Source organism: Hippocampus guttulatus, chromosome 4 (assembly GCF_054856545.1).
Source record: "Hippocampus guttulatus isolate MCC_2025c chromosome 4, RoL_Hgut_1.0, whole genome shotgun sequence".
Lineage (NCBI taxonomy): Eukaryota > Metazoa > Chordata > Actinopteri > Syngnathiformes > Syngnathidae > Hippocampus > Hippocampus guttulatus.
In genome coordinates, this window is record NC_141264.1 from 24,973,423 (window position 1) to 24,990,909 (window position 17,487).

General features: G+C 47.1%; 1 protein-coding gene across 2 annotated transcripts in view; it reads right to left on the minus strand.

Annotated features, from left to right (window-relative positions):
* The window catches only part of peak1 (pseudopodium-enriched atypical kinase 1), a 50,097-nt gene continuing 32,610 nt past the window's right edge, over positions 1-17,487 (minus strand). For both annotated transcript variants that reach the window (XM_086108490.1, XM_086108489.1), the window contains exons 4-7: positions 12,398-15,831; positions 9,253-9,491; positions 4,077-4,858; positions 1-3,062 (exon numbers count right to left, since the gene is read on the minus strand). In XM_086108490.1, coding sequence (XP_085964616.1) covers positions 1,698-3,062; positions 4,077-4,858; positions 9,253-9,491; positions 12,398-15,702 — 5,691 coding nt within the window. In that variant the 5' untranslated portion in view covers positions 15,703-15,831 and the 3' untranslated portion in view covers positions 1-1,697. The remainder of the gene's footprint in view (positions 3,063-4,076; positions 4,859-9,252; positions 9,492-12,397; positions 15,832-17,487) is intronic.

Here is a 17,487-nt window from a genome sequence, read left to right on the forward strand (position 1 = left end):
GGAACTCGCCACCCCCCCCAAACAAAGAAAAATAATAGACAATGCAAAGTGTTTTGTCCATGTCAGTTAGGATGTGAAGTGAGCTTTTTTTTAATGTGCAAAAAAAAAAAAAATTAAGTAGGGTTCAATAAAAGGCATGCGGACCAGAAATTAACCCGTGCGCATTCACGGGCCACATTAAACCAAGTCAGGGGTGGGAATTTCCTCTGAGGGTCCTGAAAAATAGGAACATGGATGACACATTCTGAGTGGTGTTTTGGGGATTTTTTTTTTTTTTTAAATGACAGTTCTTCCAAGGTTTTAGAATTGCCTGGCAGGCCAGATTTAACTTGATGTGGTCCGCAGGTTCCTCCCACCCCGCAAAAAAAAAAAGGCCAACGGATGAGCGGCAAGCGGCAACAACGGAGCAGGCGGTTGTGGAATGGGAGCGTGTCTCCAAGTGGTTCATCGGTCGAAAGATCCAAATGTCAGTTCGGGAAAAGTTTTACATTCGACGTGCCAAGAAAGTCCAAAATCAAGCAGCTCAATTCGTTTGAACCTCCGAGCAACGAATCGGCGCCAATGCCACCAAAGCTCTCCCAAAACAACCTGGTGAAGATTCAAAAAAAATGTTTGCAGTCCAGTCCAGGAAAGTTCCCTTTGGTTCGTCCACAGTGAGAATTCTCGTATTATGTGCCACAAAACTATCGCAAGAATCAGTAAAAATTCAGGAAAAATGAAAACATTGCACGTTTTGGGGCGAAGAGGCAAAACAACAGGCCGGCTTATATCCCATTTTTTTTTTTTTTTTTTTTTTTTAAATAACTTCAACAACTTTGAAGCCCGTAAATCACTTGCACAAATATGTCAAATATATATTACAGCGTCTGGCGCTGACTTAAAAAAAGCCCAAAAAAAAAAAAGCTTCACAAGTCACAAATAAATCACTGGCTCGTTTTGGACAAGATCGTAAACTTAGTCTCGTAATGTCTCCTGTCAGTACATTTTAATGGCCAATTTGTGGCAGGTCTTTGGCGTCCACAAAAAAAAAAAAAAAAAAGAGATGGATTATTTCCATTTGAAATCTTTCAACTTCAATTTTGCCTTCATGTCAAATTGGCTTTGTTGTCTCTTTTCACAAAAGACTATTTGGCTCGCAATTGGATTATTCTATGGTCCAATATTTTAAACTAATCCGAACAATTAAAAAAAAAAAAGTTGTATTCAAATGAACTGCAAGTTTGACCATGAAATCAATGACACGTCCAGCCGGGGAAAGCTGCAATTCAAGATGCGTCCACTCAACGAGATATTGAGTCCAGATCGAACTCATCGATCCTAAATGGGTCAAGTTCTACTTTTGTGAAACCTCTCAAATTCCAACTCAAAATCGACCCTTCCACTGTGGTGGCGCCGAAAGGCTCTTGCCACTCTCTGAATCCTTTTAGACCTAGCTCTATCTAAACCCTGCCGCTTTTTGTTGCCAATGGTCCAAATCTTCTTCCCTTACTTTGAAGCGCATCGTGACAAAGTCAGGGAAGCTCGTGTGCTCGTTTTCAAATCACGCCGTCCTGCTGCCGATGTCGAATCCGTCCAATTTTTACCCACCGACACGTTAGGTGCTAATGATGCTATCGGTACACACCAAGCATTAGCATCAGTGCGGGGACCACAGGAGGGGGCGAGTAGTTGCCTTGGCAACCGCACCGCAGTGGAGCTCAGAGCGGCTGCGACTGAGTTCGGTGGAAGGTGTGCGCTAAATGACTATGGTTGTGCCCGGCGGGGACAGACTGGTTCAGGTTCTGGTTCTGAGACGGGGGCTGCGGCTGCGGCTGCCGCAGGATGTGCACCACCCGGCTCAGGCTCTCCGTGGTCGCAAAGGCCAAATACTGGCAGCAGAGCCAGTCCTCCAAGCTCACGCCGCAAGCCGAGTCCATGGAGCGCTCGGCGAACTTGATCATCATCAGCGTGCGCTTCAGGTCCAGCCAATTCTGGAGGGTCGCCTGGCGCTGGCCGGAGGTGGCCGACGACATGGAGCCCGAGGCGCTGCCGCAGCCCAGAGCCTGGAACAAGTCCTCGCGGGGTCCCCAGAGCAGGCACTGCAGGCAGGCCCGAGCCTCCGACATGCGGATCCTTTCCGACGGGTTGACGGTGAGCAGCAACCGGGCCAGCTGCTGCAGGCCCTGCGAGTACAGCGATCGGACGGGCAGGGGCGGCAGGTCGGCCCACGTGTACTCTTGCTCCTTCAGGTCCGGCGTCTCCTCAAAGGGATTGGGCCGGTGCAGCATCTCGTAGATGAGAATCCCCGTCTGGAACTCGTCGCACTTGCGGAATTGCGTGGCGGTGATAATTTCCGGCGCCAGCCGCGAGTGGTCCCGCAGCGCCCCGGGGTCGGCGGTCATGAGGGCGCTCTTCTGCTTGGCTTGGGAGAAGTTGCTGATGATGAGGCGGGCGGGGCAGGTGGAGTTGGCGGCGGCGGCGGCCAGTTTGCCGGCGCTGTTGTTGTTGGGCTCGACGGGGTCCGCGGTTCTGGCGTTGCTGGGCCGGCAGTGAACCAGCAGCAGGTTCTCCAGACGCAGGTCGCAGTGTGTCACGTGGTAAGGCTTCATGTGCTCCAGGCCCGAGCACAGCTGGAGCAGCAGGAGGCACACCTGGCGCTCGTACAGCTCCGGGTTTTGGACGTGCCGAGACACGCCTTGGCGGACGAAGTCGGCCACCGTCTGGAAAGGAACCTCCCGCGTGATCACCACCACTCGGCTCCTCAAGCGGCCGGCGGCGCTCGCGTCCGCGCCTGCCGACGCCTCGCCCGACTCCCCGTTTGGACGTTTGGACCCTGTCGACTTGGCCTCTGATTTCGCTTGGCTTTCTTTCAACCCGTCCCCGCCGTCCTTCTTGTCGCCTTCCTCTTGCTCCTTCTCCTCTTCTTCCTCTGGCTCCTCCTCCCAGGGGAGCATGCTGCTGGGGACGTCAGCCAGGAAGTGGCCGCAGTCCTGCTGGATGTTGAAGTGCACGGCCAGGCTCTGCCTCACGGCCAGGCTGTGGAAGAACTGCTGCTGGGTCTCCTTCACTTTGCTTCGGCAGATCTGCGGAAGCAAACACGATTGTTCACATTCGCTCCAAAGTGAATCAGCTTTACCGTGTAGCAAGTATGTCATGGGCGCAACGCCTGAAAAACACTTTCACGTTTGTCTCAAATACCTCACACGTTTGCTGTGGATACAAAACTACCCCGAGCCGGTGAGCTCAAAAGAGGGTGGATAGAAGGAGCCGGTTGGGGAAAGTCTAACGAGGCGATGTGAGACTCTCGAGTCTGCTGTTAATAAGAAAAGCAAAGCTTTGAGAGGCTGTGGAGCAGAGAGACTTTCATATCCGCTGTGAATAATGAAATCATCCCGATCTGTTTTGTATGTTGCAGATGCCACAAAGCGACGAGAATGCAGCTACGTTGTTCATGTTGAATGTGAAAAAATAAATGCAAACGGTGACACGACTGCTTCTCTTGTACAAACTGGAGCGATCCATCCTAATATTTTCCATACCGATGACACGGTTCTGGGTCATGGGGAAGCTGGAGTGAGACCTGGCTGACTAAGGGCGAAAAATGCTGTCACAAAAACTGCATAAAGTCCAGTTTGAGTCACGACAATTCTGATGGTTAAGTGGATTCATTTGCTTTAGCTTAGCTTCCAAGGTCACATTCTGTTTGTCCTGCTTATCATTCCAAATCCGTAAATAAGAATCCTCAGGTTGTAGTATGGGACAATATTGGACCCGGCCGGGGTAGGTGCAAACAAGCCATGTCTGCCATCTAATGGTGAATGGTAATATTACAACTTCGTACTCCAGTCAACAGGCACGTGCGAATTCGCATATTCAATTTTTCCTCTTTTCCCCCCTCTCTATATGTGTTAACATGTTGGAGGGTTTTTTTCCATTTATTTTGCCGTGATTTTTATTCCTGCTGCTGCTCGCCTCGACTGGTACTCGTGAGAGGGAGCACATCACTCCTACTCTGGCATCCCTTCACTCGCTCAGATACATATTCGAGTTCTTTCGAAGATCCGATGAAACCGAATTGAGCTGAGAATATATCCGACCTTAATGGCATAGTTGACCAGCGGGTCCTTGGCATAAGAAGCGGTGTAGTAGACGGCATCTCCGGCCTCGCAGCAAGGTTTCCCGGTGGTCAGCCGGAAGTCAGACCAGCTCTCAGTTTCGAATCTCAAGTGATCTTTTTGGCCAGCCATGAAACGGTCCTCGCACTTGGACGTCAGCTTCCGCAGTGTGTCCGTGTGGAGGCCCCGGATCCTGCCCACCACCTCGTCCCAGCTGTCCAGGCCCCGGTAAAGCGCGGGCCTCGCATGCTTGGAAGGGGCGGCGGCGCCTTGTCCCGTCTTGCGATTCTTGCCAGTGAGCGATTCGGTGCTCGGGTAGACTTTCCTCTCTCTGGAGCCGCCGGCTGCGCTGCTGGCTTGTGACATGAGTGAGGACAAGCTGTTCGCCGGGCGGGCTTTGCCGACGGCGGCCGACGGGCGCTCCAGGGAGTCGCCGCTTTCTTGATCGTGGGTACTGATGGAGGAGCTCTGACTCGCCGTCTCCCAGGTGGTGTCCAGGTCATAAAGGGGGTTGGCGACGCTCAGGTTGGTGCCGCCAGGTTTGGCCTCCGCCCTCGGTCGAAAGGCACCCTGGAGGGGCTCCTTGGCGGCCAGGCTGGGCTCCGTGATGGAGCGGGGGACCGCCTTTTTGGGCAAGGGCGGCGGAGAGGAGTTGGGTGCCGGTTGCTCGGTGAGGCCTTCGAGATCGATGGAGGCCAGGGTATCGTTGGATGCCTTGATGTTGCGCGGCTGTTTCAGTGGGATCATGTTGGCTCGCGATTGACCTGCGGGGGAAGACGAATAGACAATCAAGAGTTGCAACTTGATTTCCCTCCAAGCGAGGTTCGAAAGAGTGCCGGAATTTTCATTCTAGTTTGTGTTTATTTCATTTTTTTTTTAAATTTAGTTGTTTTGATCAGTTTTTTTTAAATACTTCATTTTGTGTCGTTATTAGTTTTAGTCTTAGTTTTTTTCCCCTTTTGGGGATTTCTTAAAAAAATACTGTATTGTGTCGTAAAAATTCCAAGAGATTTAAAAAAATAATTTTAAAAACAAGCATCCACAAATCAAATACAAGTACTGTATAACAGACTGCATAATACTGCTTCGAAGGTTTCGAGGTCGATACACCAAAAAGCCAACTCCGAAATTGGTTAGAATTTTTGTTTTAGAAGAATTGATACCCGTTGTCCTGTGCATTCTTTTTCTTCCTATTTTCATTTATGAAACAAAAATGGAGGTTGGCTACTTCAAAATTGCCAAAGACAAAATGTTTTCGCCAGAAATCATAGTTCATATTTGTGAAATATAAAATGTTGTGTCAGTTAGTTTTCTTTTTTATTCTGTTAACAAAAATGTTTTTTTCCCCTCAATTCAGTTTTTTTTTGTATTAGTTTTTATTCACTAAAATAACCGTGCAAGGAAGGTGTTTTCAAATACCACGAAGCAAGGCTGGTTTTTTTTTTGTCTAGATTTGGTGTGGGGGGGGGGGGGGGGGAGATGAAAAAAAAAATCGATGTCACACACTTTTCAGTAAACGTGATGTACAATGGAAAAAAATGAGCAGAATCCACCCTAGCTAATATGACAAAGGAAGGACAAATAATTTGTCAGTCGTGAGAAGCGTGCGGCGGCATGTGAGGGAGCCGGACACCAAGTCTTACTACCCCCCCCCGCTCGACTCAAGCTGCACTCTTGCTCTGCAGTGAGGATTAAAGAGGCGTCACGGAGTGGCTTCAAGTACAGTGACCTTATTTCTGTGGGAGGGGTGGTGAAAGTGAATTGGGGGAGGGGGGCGATTTGAGCGCCAGGCAGGCAGATGCCCCACAACATGCGTCTGGTAAGGTGGAAAAGGGGGAATTCACATTTTTTCAAAAAAAAACAAACAAAAAAAAACCCTTTTGACAGATCAAGTAAGGACCGGCGTCAAACCCTTTTGCCACGCCTGCAGCTCTCATTTAAGAGCATGATGAGTGGCTGCTGCGGATAATATTGCCATCATCATCTCCCTCTGCTAAGTGATAGTTGCCATTTACTCTTCGAAAAAGGGAATGAGCAACTCCTCACGTGTAAGCCAACATCTTAGCAAGGCAACGGAAGCCTTAAGACAGAGCAGTCAGGATCAAGTAAATGGGTCTTGGTAATCCTCCCCGGACCGAAAATACTGCAGTAATCCAACCACGTCTTCCAATTAGAGCAACGCTGTTTTTTTTTTGTTTTTTGTTTTTTAACTGTAATACATGAAGGTGTTAGAAATTGACACTAGTGTGACCAAATAATAAAATTATTATATTATATTAATAATATAAAATTTAATTTTTTTTAAACAAACATCTTGGAGTGTAAGAGCAATCTTGGTTGAAACGGCTCGATGACCGAAGCTGCTGCACTTTGTTTAATCACGGACTGCCAGATTGTTTGTGCTTGAAAGAAATTTAATGATACGGCAAAGACAAATGAGGAGATCATGCGGCGACCAAAATATCTGCCTTTGCAAGGAAAATGGAATTTTGGTTGAGCACAAATGAGGGAAATCTATTCAGCCGTCATTTTTCTGAGGTTGCCTTCGAAAATCTCCCGATAAGACATAAATGAGAGTGAAGTCTTGATGTAACTTGTTGCTGTGGTTCAGCATCACACTGACACAGAGAAAGGCGATACGGAAAGAGTGCGAGGCTCGATATTGGATGAAGCCAAAATATAACAACCCCCCCCTCCCAAAAAAAAAAAAAAAAAAAAGCAACGAGAGTGGTAAATACGCCTACCTCAGGTCCTCCGCTGCCGAAAAGTTTCAAGGGAAATGAAGGCACGCCGAAACATTTTTCGGTGCTTCCATCCCAGAGATGCGCTCTGAAACCAGCTCTCACTAAGACAGGAGATTTCTCCCCGTACGAGGCGGCGGCGAGCACTGAGCCTCCCACTGCTGCGCTCCGTTATTAACAAGTGAGAGAGGGACATGCAGTATGAACGTGCGATGGGCGAAATGGAATCTAACACGGTCAACAGGAGAACTCATTTTTCAAGCCCCTCCCCCCAAAATGTAAATGGCAAAGGAGATGCTAATTATCATCTAAGGCGATTTCTCTCAGGTCCCATTTTTCCCTTTGGGTACCAAACTGCACAACTCCACCGATGTCAACATACTGCATAGACTTGATTAGAAAAATGGCATGGAGGGGGGGAAAATATTTCCATGCAGTCATGACAACCAAAACTATTTTGGATCCGCTTCAAATTGTTCACCCCAATGAAATAAAACCCACTTATGGCTGAATCATATCTCAGGCTGCAACTCACAATTATTTTAAGAATCAATCAGGCGATTATTTGTCAGTTAATCATTAAAAACAACAAAAACAAGACATTATTTCAAATCACCAGTGCACGAAAACAAACAAAATCAAGATTCGCTTACTCGTGAGGTCCATAGCAGGTCAGAAAATGGGCAAAAAATTTGGTTTCTGTTGCTGTTTCCCAAAGTAAAAGCAAATGTTGGGAGTCGAGATAAAGAGAGCAAGTCTACTTTCATGAAGGTCTAAAGCAAAGGTGTCAAACTCAAGGCCCGGGGGCCAAATCTGACCCGCCACATAATTGATATGGCCCGCGAAAGCCAATGAAGCGTGTCAACTTCCATGATGCCACCCAAAATCTGTACCAAAATTTGAAATGATCATATGTAATATATGAGAGCTGTTGTCAGCATTTTCTTGTTAACAAACCCCTCATTAGAGCCACTTCAATACTTGAAGAAACAATTATTCTTGACTTCCTTATATTGTTTCACAGTCATCCACCAAGGTAAATAGCAACTACAATGTGGCCAGTGACAAAAAAAAATGACATCTCTGGTCTACAGAAATCAGAATATTAAAAAAAAAAAAAAAGACTCCAAGACTTAAAAACAAAAAAAGATGCAGATGGTAGAAAAAAAAAAAAACCTTTTCCTTGTGCTATCATGAAAATAATGTCACAATTGAAGGGGACATTTGGTTGAGTGTAATCTCGATATTTCTGTTTCTATGGTGATGTCTAAATTGTGCCACAAGCTTCGGACGCAAAATAAATAAATTAAGGAACAAGTGGATCTTTTGGTGTTGGGATTACTTATTGAAGAGGACAGAAAATGTCCACAGCATGGCGCCAATGAGCTTTAGGATAGGACATAAAAATTGCTGGGAGTGCCGCCAAACATTTTCCACCACTTTCACTGAACATGGTAAATAGGAAACCCAATAAGGGTCTCTCTCTGTCACGAAATGTATTAAAAAGGTGGCCCAAGTCGCAAACCGCACGTGCTGAGTTGGGAGTCTGATTTGCGAATACATTTTTTGGTACGGCGTGGAGGTTTCCTGATTCAAAGATTGATACTGAACAGTGAAATGAACTGAACAAAGTCATGTGAGGCAGATTAAGTGCGATGACAGTCCACTGAGTGGACTCAAAATAGAAGTGGTTCTAATACAGAGAAAATTTGGGGCCCAAGACTTCGCCGGCACCATGTCAACTATCCACACAGGCATTTACAGTCTACATTAACGTTCGTTCTATATCTAAATGACACATGAGTTTTTCACAGTCTCTGCTGAGGTGACATGTTTGGCATCGTTTGGACACCGGACGCGACCGGACAATTTTTACCTACATTTGGGACCGCTAATATCTGGAAAGTTGGGTCTAGCATACCCACTGGGATGTTCACGTTCGTGACCGGGATTGAAGCCCTGGCCCTGGTCCCCCGTGTCCAAAGATACCCCCATTCAGCTGGAAGCTAATTTATTTAGAATGTACCTGTAGGGTGTTTGTAAACTAGATATCATGTTAAGATTTGGAATTGTTGGAATTGGAAAATGTAAGAAAAGCTAAATTTAGCTTAGCATCACTGATGGACACATCAAAAGCAACACATGCTAATCTATCTGATGACTTGATTTTTTGGGGGGGATGGAACTGTGATGAGTTTCTTGCTCTGTAAAACCATTTTATTTAGTTAGTTATTTTTATAAGGGTAGGATAAAGTAGAAATCGAAACATTTTCAGCAATCATTTTCAGCATCAGTCTGTTAGGTTAGCAGCTAACCTAACAGACAAACGGCAATTAAAACAATCCAGGCTGAGGCACCGAAATAGATAAAAGTGTGAGTAATCCTGCAAGTATTCTTTAAAAATTTTTTTTTTTTACCGAGGTTACTGTAGGTGGCACTGCACTGGCTGGAGGCAGGCGAGTGCGAGCGATGAGACTGGTTCCCATCATCCTCCGGCTCCCCGAAGCTGGCGCTACGCTCGCTGGCCGCCGCGGCCTGGTTGGCGTGGGTCTCCACGCCCTCCCCAAACACCAAGCTCAGATTGACTCTGGCGGGGAGCGGGGTGACGGTGGGCAGCTCGCGAGCCGCCGCATTGTTGGCACTGACTGGTAACTGGCTGCAGAAGAAAGAGAAAAAATATGACACGATTAGCGAAGGATGTGACGGTGGGATTAGATCTGCTCTCGATTTTGGAGCTCCATTACCAGCGTGGTTCCATCGGGTTAGCAACCAATGCTATCTCGCGACTATGCTTCCTTCTCATATTAATTGAGCGTGTTTATTCAACAGCAAGAAGGACATACAATGTGTTTATGGGAGGAAATGATGTGACTGTAAAGGTGAATTAATAGAACCTTTATTGTGAAGGGTTTCTTTGCGATGCCGATGGTGTTTTGAGATTATTTGTTTATGATGTCGACGGCGACGTGGTGTTGTATCACATCATTGGTTGCGATTATGAAAACCACATCTTTGCGATGGCAATGACCCATGATTGCGATGCCATCGTAAAGGGAATGACAAGCATCTGGCGGAAACTTTTTTTTTCCCGTCGGGTGTTTCTTTGCGATGAGGTTATTTAGTGGCTTTCCATCAAAAGCGATGTCGATTTCAAAAGCCGCTGTCATACAACTTTCCTTGCCTTTGTGCTAGTGACCGAAATGTGTTCTCAAGATTCCAGTGGTCACATTTGTGTACTTTGGAAAATCCTTATCAGTTCAACGCGCTATTCTTGATCATATGAATGAATGATTAACTCAATTTTGACGGAAAAGAACCCCCATACTCCCCTCAAAAAAAGAGTGCGGTCAGAGCCAGGTTGTAAGAGCAACGAGGTAGTCACTGTCAATACAGTTTGACAGGTTTGAATGATCCCAAATCAGATGACTCATTTTCTTTGGGGAAAAGTTTTGATTAGTCGGTCTTCATGACTAATTTAAAAAGTCCCTGCCTGCACACGCCGACGCAAACAAACATGAACGTCTCATTGTTTTTGCCCTCGAATCAAATGGTGCGGTATGCCCGTGGAGACCTGAAGTCACCACACTGCAGTTCTTTACAACGCTAAAGAACAAGAAGGTAGTGCGAAAGCTACCTCGTAAATAACTCAAAAGGAAGACATCAGAAAAACACAACATTTGTATTAAGAGGCGTGACCTGCCGCACATGTCGATAGAAAAGCGACAAAGACTTTTGGAAACAATTGCAGGTTCTGTGTGAAACGCAAACTACAATAAGCCTGCTCATAGTCAATCCATTCACACGTTTCATACAATTTGCTGTAAAATCCTGATATTAAACGGGGGGGGGGGCACCACAAACCCCCCCGTACAGTAAGACTATGTGGCCCGAAACTGACTGTCGAGGGAAGATCAAATATACAGCTGGAGGGACCTTGACACAAGAAATACCTTTACGGCTGCTACACGTTTCAGGGTCAGGACCTGACTTGTTGAGACGGCACGAAAACGTTTCACTTCGCTGTTCACTTTGTTTGGCCCGCTAAGCGAGGCCGTTGAAAAAAAAAACAAAAACAAAAACAAAAAACGATTAAACTTGTGTTGAAAATCGGAAGCACATCATCTCAAAGACGTTCCTGCGCAACAACTCAGGAATACGAGACATTGGATAAACAGAGGCACGGTTTCGTCGGTTTCTCACCCGCTGTACTGGCTTACACAGCTTCCCATTTGTGAATCTTGACGATAGCGTCGAGATCAATTCACACTCTGTGGAGAGCCACTGCTGGTCTACTGTGGAGACATTTTCCTGCTCGCCGTTGCCTTGTCGTCCTCTCCCTGCACCTCAATAACCCTTCCTACCTGTCTAAGGTGCTTGCGAGCGCCGTAGAGCACACGCCTACCATGAGCTCATAAAACGGCCTCAGTCAGGGGAAGAGGAAAAAAAAAGCAACAAAATGATAGCGGCGTTAACCCTTCATGCGGCTAGAACAAGTGGCCTGTAAAGTGACCTGAGTGACTGTTACCACCGACGCCGTTCTTTTGTTTACACACTGACAGCTGAGGCTTTTACGAAGCCGCCGTAAAATGGCCGGAATGCGTGACCAATTGTCAGCGATACTGGCAAGTCCGAGTAAGGAAACGATTATGGACATAAAATAACATCTCATCGTTTAAGATGGCTGACAAAATCACAGAGGAATTGCATTTCACATGCCACAAAGCACAGTCTGCTTGCGCTTGATCACATTTTATCCCACGCTGTTGAAACAAACATCCACTCAGGAGTTGATATTAGAGATAACCAAAAAGTTCTGGAATATCTCGGTGACGCAGAATTGAGAGAGCATTCCGAGGAGATGACCGAGTGACTCAGTCGGGCATTCGGAGTCAAATGAATGAATCAACTCTCAACTCAAGTGGATTTCTAGAGCACTTTAAAACAACCACCGTTGTATACAAAGTGCTGTACATGGGGCAAATATCATATATACAACAATAAACCAAACAAAAAATCCCCAATAAATTAATAACAAAGACAATAGAAAGCACAAAAACAGTCAAACTAAATTCAGGGCTGAGTCATGCCGAGTCAAAAGCCGAAGAATACAAATGGGAACGTTCATTCCAAAGAGAGGGACCAGCAACGGAAAAGGCTCAGTCTACTCCGCTTAGTTCTCAGGACCTCTAATAATGTCTGGTCCTCTTACGAGTACTAGTCAAGAGGTGAGCAGCAGCATTGTGGACCAACTGGAGACCGTTAATGGAGAATTGGCTGACTCCAAAGTCAAGTGCATTACAGTAATCCAACCGAGATGTGACGAGGGCATGAATTTCTGTTTCAAAGTGTCCATGAATAAGCGGAATATGACAAAATTGTTCAGTACTACAGTACGCGTTGGATTCGAGCAGTGTTTTTATACGACTTCACGATAGAATATCCCGACAGATTTGACACGTTGGTCCAAGAGTAAACCTTATAATCTGCTAAAAGCAATTTTTGCATCACAAAATATTTGGGTGTTGGGACTAGAAAGAAATGTTCCAGTTGTCAGAGAAATACCTTATGTCGTTGACAGGTGCAACTTCAGTGAACTGCGACGCTGGATGTTGTCGCCCTGGGCTCAAAGGTCTGGACTCCTCACTGTCGCAGGGTGTCAGTAATGCAGTCTCCTTACATTCTTCTACTCGTAGCTCTCCTTCAGCGCTTGCGTCGCTACTACTTTCCATTTTGTAGGTAAAAACAATGGTCGGTTTCTGGGAGGGATCCTCAGGTTTTGCCTCCGAGAACCAAAGCCGCTGCTGAACCGGCGGCGGCGGAAGCATGTGAATGACAGTTCCGTCCAGCCCGACGAGCTTGCCCTTTTCCTTTTCTTTCTCCGCCTTCTCTCGCTGCTCGTCCTCATCTTTCCGTCGACGGAAAAAACTCTTAAACGAGATCCACCGTTTGGGTTTGGAGCTCTCCGGCTGACTGCGCTTCCCTTCTCCGTTCGGACGCGTTTCGCCTTCACTGGAGCGTAAAGGAGAACTGGAAGCGGAGCTCTTTGTCCAATTGCTAAAATGCCTCTGGAGGATGTTGGAAGCGTGATAAGGGGAAGACGTAGACCTGGGAGGGGGGAAAGGGGCATTAGGCTCTGAGCGGCTAGCGGAGAGGGGCACGGCAGCGGAGGCGCTCTGGGATTTCGACAAAACTTTGGAGAGGGTGTCTTTTATGGGCTTGGGAACGCTGGGGTCGTTTGAGGAAAACAGTGACTTTGGTCGTGCCAGGGTCTCCTTCATGGCATCAGGCGGAAGGGCATAAAGTTCCTCGGCGCTGAAGCTTTTGTCATGGGCAGAGGGGGACTCCGGAGGAGACTGGGGCGGCTGGATGGAGGCCACAATCTGCGAGAGCACAGCGCTGGCGTCGACTTGATGGTTTAATCCTGTCCCCGAAGAAGAAGACTGTTCGATAAGATTATCCCGACTGAATTGACGCGTTACCGCAATGGCAGCAGGGCTACTTTTGGGTGGGTTTTCTCCTCGAAAGGGGGTAGAATTTGTTGATGCATTGGGTGAAAGAGCCCCGATTGGCGAGGCCAACGCAGAGCTCGTCACAGCGCTGGGGTCTGTCGTGGTTATCGGTTGTAGACTGGGAGATTTTGCCGTCGCTTCGAACTGAGCTTTTGTTTCCTCCGAAGACGCTCTCTCCGCCGTGCCTCTGCCAGAGAGGGTTTTGTCCGTCGAGGTCGACTGGACGCTCTCGGAGGAGCCAATCTCTTCGTAGGTATGGCTGGTCACCCGGCTGCCGACCCCTTTCGCCTGCGTCAACTCGCCGTGGAGTCCCAAGAAACTCTTGTACACAGCTAAATTGTCATAAGCGCTGGGATTGATAACTATCGGCACCTTGACGGCATTCTTGGAGCTGCGGGCATATGCCGGCTCGTCTCGGATAATGATGGGGAAAGGAGGCATGCCCGCATTGTTGAAACTGTTAAACTTGATCTCGGATAAATTTGGAGATTTCACGGGGACCGTTCGAGAAGAAGACAGCCCAGCGACCGGAGATGTCGGAGCTGATTTGTGGCTCAAGTGTTGGGAAGGTATCGACTGGCCAGCGGTGCTCCCGTTCCCCAGGTCAACTTTGGGGATCTTTTGACGAGGACTTGTGCTTGATGTCCATACTTCTTGGTAACGAATGCTCCCCAATTTCTTCCGCGAGGCATTCAAACGGACAACAGATGTCGGTGACGTCGGTGAGCCGGACGACGTTGGAGACAGAGGCTGACCCACAGAAGTGCTACAAAACGATGTTGGGCTGGAGGGGTTTTTGCGCTTGGGTGGAGGATCTGCTAAATGTTCACTTTTGCCCGTCATGGAAGCGGATACATCTACAACGGTGTAAGGCTTACAAATCAGTGATTTTTCCAAATTGACAACACGGTATGGCTTGGCCTGCTCTTCCGTGGGACTAAAACTGATTGTCACCGGTTGGCCCGGGAGGGCCTGGGGCATTGACGCTGACTGATCCTGATCATCCAATCTGATAGCCAGAACAGCCTTGTGCGTTTCCATAACCTTGATTGGACTCAGCGCTCTGTGAGCTGGCTCTTTGTTCACAGGAGAAGTACAGGCGAGAGGGAATTTGACAGGCGCGGGGGATCGCAAGCCATTTCGGTGAGCGCATGACACGCTGCTTTCACTGCTTGACGCAGTCTGAGAATCTTCTGGTAGGGATGAAGATGATCCCGGAGAAATTGTAGACTCTGAATTTGTAAGGAAACCACTAACTTGGCAGTCATGAGGCCCGTAATGTGGAAGAACTCCAGTGGAATCCACGGAGGGGTACCCGTTCAAAATTTCATCGTAACTATCATCGTAATCCACAGCGCAAATTCGCTGCAAAGAACGATTGCGAAGTGGAACCGTATTCCACTTTTTGCTGGCAGCAAAGGGCACTGGAGACAAGGTGGCAGCACGGAAGTTTGCAAATCGTGGCTGACCTCTCATACGGATCTCCATAGCGAGCAACTCTTCATCACTTTCATCCCAGCTTTCGTGCTGGTCATCTCCTTCGGACTCTTCCTCCTCCTCCTCCTCATCATCTTCCCCTTCACTCGAAAATTCGGGGTAGCAAAAGCGACCGCCCTCCGTGCTGATTATCTCTGTGCTATCACTGAGAGACACCCGTTTTTGACCCGTGCCACCACCAAGGCAACTTCCCACCGCCAAACAGCTTGCGGCCGGAAGGCCTCTTTCTAACGACCTTTGGTATGAGCTACTGATCCGCCCCCAAAACAAGTCTTTAGACACAGGCGTGAGGCTTGGACCAGGACCTAACCCGGCAATCTCTTTTAAGACATCAGTCAGTCCACTGTTATTATTATTTCCACTCGGGGTCCTTCGACTAAGTTGCTCATAGCCCTCAATTTCGGCAACGCCGTCCTCTCCCTCGTTGTTGTTGCTCGTACCGCTGGCCCTCTTACAGTTTAGTCCATTGCGATTCCAGACCATAAAGGCTGAAGCTTTGCCTGGTTCCAGCACACTTGTTGGACTCTGCATATTGCCGTTAGAACCTGAACCTAAGGATGAGCATGGCAGCATCATAGTGGGCTTAACAGCGATGGTCGGTTTCTTTGCCACGGGTGGACGGAAGTGTCCTGAGCGGGCATTCCCGCTGTCGCTGCCGGCCCTCTGGGAGTGGTTGGCCAGGTTCGAGTTGGCTCTGGTTCCAGCATGGGGCGGGTTCTGTTGTTGAGATGTCGCAAGTCTGGGCTCGGACCGAGGCTTGTTCCCGCCACTCAGAGTGCAGTGCAGACTCTTTGGCTTGAAGCAGTTCTTGCACTCGCCCGGTTTCCACACATGCTCGGTGAAGGTGCTGCAGGCCGACATGGCCGCTGATCCGCAGAGTTTGCTTTCAGTCAGTGGACAGCAAACCCCTCCATGAGGACCTTGACGACAGGAACCAACCGGGGTTCAATCACGGAACCGGTTTAAATCTCAAGACTGGGGATAGCAGACCTGCAGCAGAAAACACAAGAGAAAGGCACGGGTCAACTTTCAACAATTTCAATTAGCTGCCACGAATTCAGCTTGCATAATAAACAACTGAAACTGCCTGGGCCAAAATACAATGTGTGGAGATGAAGAAAACCATGAAAAGAGGTAGTGCTGAATGATCCCCAATAGATGGCAAGCTTTCTCCATTTTTCTCCTGAGGGACAACAATCAGACTTCATGCAACGCTGCATGTATGGTACATCAAAATCAAAACAAAAAAGGGCAGAGGTAAAGAGATTATGAGTGTTTGGGTGCTATTATTCAGGTTGAGCAGTTATTGTGCTCCCCGTGAATCCTATCTGAGATGCCATTGACAGAGGAGCTGATGTGCGCATCTTACGAGTCGCTGCGACTGTCAGCTTTGGATGCTTAATTTACAGTTGAGGTAAATGATTGGATCACATTTTGAAATGCAATTACTACACTAAAATGAAATTAACAAAAAAAAGTGGAAAGTGAATTATTATTTTTTTTTAGACCAAGAGAGGATGCAATCTCCATGCAATCTAGAGATTTGCCCACATCATGCAATCATCAGCACTGCCACTGACATACTGTATTCACTCAGCATTTGCCTGGGGGGGGGGGGGGGGGGGTGCAAAGGACCATTTAGCGTACAAAGCAGAAATGCTTCCTGTCGGTGCTATATCTGTAAAAATAAGGTAGGAGGGGAGAGAACCATTACTGAGACAATCATGCCCTCTTTCATCCATAACAATCCGAACAATCCTACCACGCTGCCGTAACAGTTTAGTGCCCCGGCTTGTGGCCATCTGCCAAAAGAACCGACTGCTATTCTTGAGCTACCGTCATGATGTAACAAGCCATTATGTAACCTAATTGACTTGTGATGAATTATGGCGGGGTGAGTCATTTCAAAACAAAATCCAATTACGCAGGGGGTGTGTTGCCTAAGCACAAAATAGCAATTGAGAATGCAATTGAAAAAAAAAACACAGAAGCATATGAGCATATTAGCATTCGCTGCGTCGTCGGGTCTGACAGCCTTAACTAGGTCAGGCTGATGCGGTCTTTCTGTCAGTTGAGAGCCATTGTGATTGTGATTTCTTTTTTTCCTGACTTATCAAATAATGAACAAAATGTGAATGTGATGATTACAATGCTGTAGGACACATGATCAGATGAGATTTTTCAGAGCATGTCATTAATATAAAGCAGTGAGTACCGGTAATCAGAATTGTATTGTTCACGGTGCTTGCATATTTGCAAAAAAAAAACCAAAACAAAAAAAAAAACAATTGAGTGGCAGTGTGAAATTCTGAGTCGATACATCATGTTTTGACACAAATCGTTTTGTATCTGAATAAACCCATAGATGAAGGCCATTGGTGATGCACTATCAATCGAATTGAATACAACTTTGGCAAATATCAAATAAAATCAAGGTATACGTAGTTCCCTTTCACGCATCTAACGTCCGGTAGGTTTGGTTTCAGGCCAATTATAACAAAACCTTGCTGAGAGAGAGCAATAGCGAAATCCAGGTAAAGGGCATCGGAATCGATTAAATAACGGTTTAAGTTGAAATGTGGAATTTAATTGGCGATTCATTTTGTCTTGCGGTGGGCCTCAAGGTTCAATTTTAGGTCCTTTATT